Consider the following 9,306-nt stretch of genomic DNA (forward strand, 5'->3'; position numbering starts at 1 on the left):
TAGACCTTCAAACAAGTCATTGTATGAAGACATGAGTTTGGCATAAGCACCAAATTGACTATCAAAAATTGAGCCTATTCTCTTAATGAGGCAAAAATTTTCACATGCTTTAGCACCCAGAACAGTAGGTTGATCTGCTTTACAAATAAAAAATCTAATTGGTAACTTTACCTTGTTTATTTCACAATTGATTATACATTGTCCCACAATAGGGATATCTGTACCACCATAGGCTGTGAGTTTAGAACATGTAGGTTGAATACTGAAACTTGGTAACCCAGACTCCTTGTAGCTGGACAGACTCATCACGTTTGCTTCTGCTCCCGTATCTATAGACATTGGTAACAGTTTATTGTTTACCTTCACGAGCACTTTCCATGGACTATCATTATTGTGATTCACTACACCAATGAAAAAAGAATCATTTGGACTGGCTTTGGAACCACACTCTGGCTCTTGCCCTTCAGAATGAACACTGATTTCTTGTACTGTGTTGACTTTCTTCACTCTACACATCTTGGCATAATGACCCACCTTGGAACATGAATTGCACATAGCACGTAATGCTGGACATTTCTGATGTGGTATTTGCACCATGTAATCACATCTGTTACACTTTGATTTCTTTACATTCTTATTCTAACTGTTGCTCCTACTGTGACTGCTTGTTGACACACTTCATACAGGTTTGGAACATTTTTCCTTGGACATTTCCAGTGTCCTAGCAAGGTCAAAGATTTCACTCAGACTCTTCTTGTCTCCTTCTTCCAACAACCTTTCCTTGATGTAAGAATTTTCCTCCAACAATCCCAGAATGAAGATATCCCTAACAAGGGACTCTCGTAAACTTCCCAGTTCACATGTTGTTGACAAGTTCTTCAAATTTGTAATAAACCCCTCTAGGGACTCACCAGGCATTTGTCTTCGCGACAGGAACACATTCCTTTCAAGTGACAAATTCTTCTGTGGAGAGAAATACTTCTCAAACTCTTGAATTACTTGTGAGACAGTCTTCTCACCACTGAGATTGAAGGACAGATAAATTGGTACAATCTCCACACCCATCACATGGAGAAGGATGGCGACCTTCCTTTCTTCAGAGAGTTCACTTTGTCTAGTTGCAACAAGGTAGTTTTCAAATTGAAATTTGAACACCTTCCATGCTTCATATTGTTGAGCTCCGCTTTGTCCCTTCAACTTGAGAGCCATTGATGCTGGCAGAGCATGCTGCACTCCCGTGCCTGCTTGCCCTGTTTCCTCCTTGGGTGGCATTTCTCGACTTCTGGACAGACTGGATCACAACTACAACACTTGCTTATCTTCTAGGACATTAAGGACTAGAAGAATCCACACCTGACACCATGTTTATTCCTTGTTTAACTTGGAAAATAAGATCAGAAAAAAGAAAGAACTCATATTTTCACAGGAGACGATCAGAATCGAAATCATTTTATTTGTTTTGAATAACCTTCAAAATAAACAAATGTCACAAAATATCAGCTGTTATGAAATACATAATTATGTACCTACTAACAAGGATGATATCCTGACGGATGCCAACCCCTATGTATACCAGAGTGTCTGGCAGGATGTCTCTTGTTGATGTAACTCTGTGCTGAATGCGTCGGATAAGGGCTGGTGCCGGCATAGCTATGGTTAGGACCATAGTAACTATTCCAGTTCGCGTTCCCAAAGTGGTGATTGGTATGGTAAATCATTATTGGTAAAAGGTAAGGAGATGGTTATACTTAGATTGGGGGTACAGGGTTGTCCACCGAACTATTAAACGCTGAACTACTAAGTGAATCCGCGGTAATTTCCTAAGTTGAAGATAAACTTGTGACCAAAGGATCCTGTCACAGGCCACTGGATCTCCGTAGAGCTCTGGGGCGGAAGGTCGGGGAGCCATTTGACAATGTAAAGGTGTTGCTCGTCCATTATAAAGTCACGGTGGAGGACGGGTTTGCGATCTCTCTCAAGGGATCCCCCAACCAAGATCTGAAATAGTTCTGCTTTCAACAAACGGTATAATCCCTAACCTAAACCTACGCTAAGTCCTGTTATCCACAATCCATAACCTAAATTTAAGCTAAAATAGCCCTATTTGAACAGAAATGTCCCCTAGGCTAGTCTATCTTCAACTAATCTGAGTGGAAATTTATTCACTACATTTTTTTATGCTGGAACTAAACAAAAGAGAAAACTATTGATAGATCCCTCAAACTATTTGACAATTTTAACCTATATCTACGTCACAGTTCAGAAGATTTAAAGAGTAAACTTTTGGAAGTCACTAAAGGACCTACCTGTAAAATACCCAAGTTTTTCAGGTTTTTCGGGCTACCTATCACCTCCTTTGAAAGCAATGCTGACCATCACCACTCTTAAGAGAAAAAGGTTCAACTAAACCTTACAATATCAAAGATTAGAATTGACAGTGAAAAGAGCGTTTTGATCAAACTTTGTGTTTTAGTGGTTAGGAAAGCTAGAAGAAAGTCAAGAAAGTGTCGGAAGAAACAGGTTGTGCGGTGCAAATACTAAATTCTGTGATCTACACTGTTAACTACTGACAAACCATGCTATATGCTAAGAAGAAAGAAGTTGAAAGTTCAGATATGATTACCCCTCGATACCACGAACACGAAAGTAGGTAAATCTCAGATTGGTACGGATCTACAAAGAAGAGGGACATTCGAACACCAGGTCTAGCGCCAAATTAGAGCATGAAAAAAATGACTGTTTTTGGTACTAGAAAGTAAGTAGGTACGAGTATTTGAGCAACTATTGATCAAGTCGACATGTTGCAGTCTTGCAGTTTTACAAATCAAAGATAAACAGTCGGTCGTGGTATCAAGGGTGAACCTCTGACCTTGAGAAGATATAAACGGCCTGAGCCAGGAGGGACGGTTTAGGAGGAGGTACTCACGTTTGTGTAGTTCACGTGCTCAAATGTAATGTTGGAGGAGAGGTGACGGCTGGATTACCAGGAGTGTTGAGAGGAGCTCAACCTGAAATCAGAACACAGAGGAGGCTTGTGAAAAAGATGAAGTTTGCCAATGAAAATTCGAGTCCTGAACTAGGTACTTATAATGCCGGGCACTCACGTTCTGTCGGAGCGTTCGTGAGTGACCGACACACATTGACGTTAAAGACAGAAGTACTGGTACAGAGTCATGGATGTAAAAGCTAAGCTAAAAGGAAAGTGGAATATTATTCACAGAAATGGCAGTGAAATCCTCAGTCGATGACCTTACGCCTGTGGTGTTCTTCCGCTTCTTTATACCCTTCGTTTTCTTCCTCCTCCTGCACATTCTTCTTCTTCTTCTTCACAAGTCGAACAGCACACGGGTACATTAGGTATGCAGGTAGGTACACACTGTAGAATACACGATTTCCCCCCGTCCTGTCCTGATAAGGGTCTAGAGTTCAATACCTCAGTACCTATGTGCAACAGGGATGATTGATTGGACAGTTGGAAGTGAAGGCGAGGTACAAGTACCTTATCAGCTTTTATGAGTTTTTCTACCTATAATATAACCTACCTATGAGTTCAAACTGCCCATACAGTATCCAACACACTACCTACTTAGAGGACATAATATATAGGTACAGATCACAGTATATGAGTATAAGTTATCGTTGGATATTTCTACTCCTAATCAGTAGAAGTGGCTAAGTACCCTGTGCTGGTCTGTGTGGGGATTGTAGCTTGAGAGATAAGTGGAACTAAAGGTCAACTATTGATTATATCAACTCAGACACTTCCAATAAGTATGCTGTCAGAAGTATCAAGTTATTGTTAGGTATTTGTAATCATTATAGCGCTTATTTCTAAGGTTGGTAGCTTGTTTTTGGTGTTGTTAATGTTATTGTTAGTAGTGGTGGTGTTGTCATTGTTGGTGTTATTATTCTTGTTGTTGATGTTGTTCAAACTAGGTACTAAGTTGAAGTCGGGGATGCGATAGTCTGCAGCCAGATATTTCTAGCTCGTCCTGAATCACATAGGTACATGTGCTATCAACCATTTCATCGTGAGGACTATTGCGTATTCTTTTCAAAGCCATGTAAACCCTTCTTTGATTACTAGGCTGGTAAGGAGTTCGGTGCTGCTCCCTCTAGACACTCTATTGGGTGAGGTGGTTGGTGTTGTTGTTGTTGTTGTTGTTGTTGTTGTTGTTGTTGTTGTTGTTGTTGTTGTTGTTGTTGTTGTTGTTGTTGTTGTTGTTGTTGGTGTTGTAGCGGTGTAGCTGCACCAAGGGGGGTTGATGTGTTGATGGTATCTAGCGAAGATTACTTGACCCGTCCGGATTGGATGAGGTAAGTCGGTCTGCCTGACTCCAAGGATTGTTCGGCGACATGGTTGAGTACAGAGACTCAAACAAATAATAGTCACTTGAAATTCCAAGTATCATGTGATAATCACTCAACTAATAACTAAAAAGTAAGATAGATAGGAGGAATCAATACTGAGCTATTCTATTGTTCAAAGTGTCATTTGATGCTTTCATAGTTAACGCTCTAGTCTTCGTAATGGATACAAATATTGCTGATTCAAAACAGAAGACAGTATATGGAAAGTTTCTACTAGACAATGTTATACTGGGTGTCTTTGACGGCAGCTGTCCATGAATACAGGGTGGTTCAAGTGAAAGAATAACTAGTTCACGTGATGATTCTAGAAATGGAACTCCTACGGGACCTCCAGAGGTCCGATTGAAGTCAAAATTCAGAGAGAAACATATCCTTCAGTAGTTAAACGTGTTAACCAAATTGGTCAAATCGAACAACTCGTTCGAAAGTTATTACGAATCAAGGAATCCCTTTAAAAAAACCTTCTGTGTCCTTAAGAAAGTTGACTTCCTTCACGTTGATATATAATTTCGATGAAGATTGATCAACGTAGATAAACGGTAAAAAATTAAAAAAAAGGTAATAAGGTATAATATAGGCTATACGGCTATATGATTCCGCGCGGTACTCGAAAGCTTGGAGGTATAATTTTCCAGGTCAGGTCAGGCATGCGGTGGATTTTGCTGATGTCAAATTTGATTCGCCTTCTTCTTCCCTTGCCACTTGATGGAAATAATTTGTCCTCTTCACTCCCCCTGGCTTGAAAAAAGAAGGCTCTTAAATTCTAAACCTTTGAAAGTAAGCTATTGAATCCTATAAAGGCATAGTACTTTTAGTCTTGTTTGACTAGATCAAATTATTACTTATGACTTGAATTTGACTGCGAACCACCCCTTCAGATCCGAAGTTTATACTGTGCTAACCACTGAGGTCGGTTAATATTAAACTGTATGTTGCCCCTACACTACACATGTTGCCCCTACACTATACACAAGCCTCAGAGTGGCCTTTTTGTGTTTGGAGTTCAGCATGTACATGTATGAACAGAGTATGAACAGAGATTTACGTAGATTCTATGTATGTATGTATGTATGTATGTATGAATGTAAATGTAAACACATGGGTATGAAAATGTTCTGTTGTCAGAAGATGGAAGAGGTTTTGAAACATTTTTCATTTCAAATTTCCCAGCCCATTTGCCTTACAAAATGTTCCAAGTATAACGTTTCTTTTCTTCCGTCTCTCTCTCTCCCTCTCCATTTCTTCTCTCTCTCTCTTCCAATTTCTCTCTTTCTCTCTCTCTCCCTCTCTCCTTCTTCTCCCCCCATCTCTCTACTCTCATTCCCTTACTCTGTTGTAAGTTACCAATTTACCTTACCTTACCTTACCTTTCACGGTACAAATATTTTCCCGTCAATAGCACAGGAATTGCCACCACAATCCACAACGTTTATTATTATTCTTATATAATGGTTTCATTTTCATTTCTTATCATGGGGCAAATTTTGCCACTACTCATTTAATCATCATTCAATCGCGAATTTTTACAAATCCGAGGGTGGGTGGATTACTTCTTTCTTGAGATGGTCTAATATTTCTAGTTCATCTTGGAGAGGAGACCTAAAAATCTTTGCGAAATTATATTATCTGTGCTAAACAGTTACAATTACAACTGTTTAACACAGGTTTATCATTATGAATTTTCTTGATGTCATGTTTGTTTATTCCTTGTTTAACTTGGAAAATAAGATCAGAAAAAAGAAAGAACTCATATTTTCACAGGAGACGATCAGAATCGAAATCATTTTATTTGTTTTGAATAACCTTCAAAATAAACAAATGTCACAAAATATCAGCTGTTATGAAATACATAATTATGTACCTACTAACATGTCCCTTTTTTTTTTTTTTTTTTTTTTTATAATATACCTATTTCAAGAGAGTAAATAATGACAAGCCCTCTTGAAATGAAAGCCTCTGGGTCTACTAAGGCAACCAATCAGGGTCATTTTTTGTGTCATCCTGATAGGACATATCCGTTGACACAAACGAGTCATCAGACTCCAGCATGACTGTCCGATCCAACAAATTCCTGTTGTCTAAAATTAAATCTGTTTGATCCAACATCTCATCTGAGTCCTGGGAAACATTAATATTCTGACCAGGGTCAGTGGATGGACATTCCACTGACTGCCTGTCAGCATCCTGACCAAGACCAGCAGTAGAAGGACTGGACTGACTTTCCACTGGCTGTTCTTTGTCATAAAATGCAGGACAGTGGCAATAATACTCATTTTCAGGGTCTAAATAAGCATCAGCACCACAATCCTCATTGGAAGTTGCAATCTCATCTAATTGCTTACCAGCTTTTCTCAAATAAACCCTATTTCTACAATAAGTAGACCCATCTGGAGTCAAAACCTCATAAGATCTTTTAGAATTTATTTGTTTAGGCAACTTTGAAATTTTTGCAGGTAACCAAATGTCACCTGGTTTCTTCTGAAACAGAACACATTCATTGAGCTTCAAGGGCTCAAGAGGTTTAGCTCCTTTGTCATAGGACTTTTTCATGTTAGTAATACGCTTCTTATAATTATTTCTATAACTCTTATAACTAACAATTTTAGATTTTAATTGATTAGGTAAAGTGGGTATATTGGTTCTTAACAGTCTAGCATTTAACAATTTAGAGGGAGGTTCTTGACCATCACTATAAGAATTTCTTAAATGTAACAAAGCTAGATATGGGTCACTGTTAGAATCTTTACACTTAATGAGAGTATTTTTCACCAATTTCACCGTTTGTTCTACTTGCCCATTGGATTTGGGATAATATGGTGAAGAACACTGGTGATTAATATTCCATTCTTTGTAAAATTGATTCAATTCATTTGAACTAAAGGGAGGACCTCTGTCTGAAATTAATTGGGCAGGAACCCCTTGTCTACAAAAAATGCTCTTAAACTGAGAAATGATAGACCTACTATTAGTACTATGTAGGAGGGCAGTCTCAAAAAACTTTGAGTAGTAGTCCACCAGTATCAAGTAATGACATCTATCAAACTCAAACAAATCTACTCCAACCTTTTCCCAAGGATGAGTAGGGACCTCATGAGCAATTAATGGCTCTTTTACATTGTTAGGCTTAAACTTATTACATGTCTCACAATTTATAATAAATAATTTTAAATCAGAAAACAGTGTGGGCCAGAAGACAACATCTTTTACAAAGTTCTTATTTTTATTATACCCCATGTGGCTTGAATGCATAGACTTTATCAATTCATTTTGCATACTTTTTGGTATTACAATACAGGAACCTTTGAAAATAATGTCACTAACTATATGCAATTCATTTCTATAAGGATAAAATGGTTGAATTATCTTAGGAACTAGATTTTTATAGCTAGGCCAATCAGTTAAAATAAATTGTTTAACCTGTTGTAAGATGTTGTCATTCTTGGTGGCTTCACAAATTTCGTTCAATTTAGCATCAGAGACATTCAAAGTTCTCATAAACATATTTGAGTGGACAGCTAACTCCTGATCCAGCATGTCATCAAATTCTTGACATGTATCTGTCAGAGCAGCTCTCGAGAGAGTATCGGAAACATACATCTCTTTACCAGCTTTGTATACTACATGTAAATCATACAATTGGAGTTTAAGCATTATTCTTTGTAACCTATTAGGAATGTCACTCAGAGCCTTCTTGAACAGTGTAACCAAAGGTTTGTGATCAGTTTCTACCAGTATACTTTGTCCATAAATGTACTGGTGAAACTTCACACAACCAAACCAAATAGCAAAAAGCTCTTTTTCTATTTGGGCCCATCTCTTCTGTGTCTCAGTCAGAGACCTAGAAGCAAATGCCACTGGTTTCATTTCCTGCAATAAACATGCCCCTACTGCAAACTGTGAGCTGTCTACGGTAAGTACTATAGGCTTATGCACATCAAAAAATGCAAGAATAGGTGCTTGACAAATTAATTTCTTAAGACCATTAAATTCCATTTGATGTGCTGACTCCCAACACCATAAAGACTCTTTTTTCAGTAGTTTTCTGAGATTTACACAGTTATTAGACATATTAGGCATATAACAGGATAAATAATTGATCATGCCAAGAAACCGTTGCAAATCTTTTACATTCTTTGGTTCTGGCATCTTTTCAATAGCTTCAATTTTGGATAAATCTGGTGACATGCCTGTACATTCAAAATTTTGTCCCAAAAATGTAATTTTTTGTTTACCAATAATGCATTTTTTCATATTCAATTTCAAATTAATAGATCTCATTCTATCCAATACTTTAATTAAAATTTTATCATGTTGTTCTTTGCTATGTGAAAAAATCAAAATATCATCAATATAACATACTACCCCGTCAATATCACCAAGATATTCTGTCATCTTTTGGTGAAACTTCTCTGGGGCCAAATTTAAGCCATACGCTAATCTCAAAAATTTGAATCTGCCAAAAGGTGTCCCAAAAGCACATAAATCTGTACTCTTCTCATCCAGCTGCATGGACCAAAAAGCCGTGCTAGCATCAAGCTTGGAAAAATATTGGGCACCTATCAATTTAGACCTAATAGATTCTAGTGTAGGTAATGGGTACTGTGATCTCATAATGGCTTTGTTCAAAGGTCTCGGGTCTAGGCAAACTCTAAGGGACCCATCGGGTTTTTCAACGAGTACAACTGAATTTAACCATTCAGTGGGTTTGGTTAATTTTTCTATAACACCCATTTCACACATTCTGTCTAGTTCAGTTTTGAATGTTTCCATTAACTTAAATGGAACTCTTCTTGGAGGATTGACTTGAGGAACTGCAGTTTCCTTGAGATCAATTCTCACATAACCCGGAAGACAACCTAGACCTTCAAACAAGTCATTGTATGAAGACATGAGTTTGGCATAAGCACCAAATTGACTATCAAAAATTGAGCCTAT

General features: G+C 37.9%; 1 protein-coding gene across 1 annotated transcript; it reads right to left on the reverse strand.

Annotated features, from left to right (window-relative positions):
- Positions 1-848: 848 nt before the first annotated feature.
- LOC113472323 (uncharacterized protein K02A2.6-like) lies at positions 849-9,300 on the reverse strand. Its single transcript, XM_026832014.1, has 2 exons — positions 6,233-9,300; positions 849-1,526 (listed from the first exon to the last, which is right to left on the reverse strand). The coding sequence occupies exon 1, from the start codon at positions 9,259-9,261 to the stop codon at positions 6,337-6,339; it is 2,925 nt and encodes a 974-aa protein (XP_026687815.1). The 5' UTR covers positions 9,262-9,300; the 3' UTR covers positions 849-1,526; positions 6,233-6,336.
- Between the last annotated feature and the right edge of the window lie 6 nt (positions 9,301-9,306).

Source organism: Diaphorina citri, unplaced genomic scaffold (assembly GCF_000475195.1).
Source record: "Diaphorina citri unplaced genomic scaffold, Diaci psyllid genome assembly version 1.1 scaffold4751, whole genome shotgun sequence".
Taxonomy (NCBI): domain Eukaryota; kingdom Metazoa; phylum Arthropoda; class Insecta; order Hemiptera; family Psyllidae; genus Diaphorina; species Diaphorina citri.

Bases quoted from the DNA above. Each gene is read 5' to 3' on its own strand.
- LOC113472323 (XM_026832014.1), bottom strand. From the start codon at position 9,261: ATGTCTTCATACAATGACTTGTTTGAAGGTCTAGGTTGTCTTCCGGGT.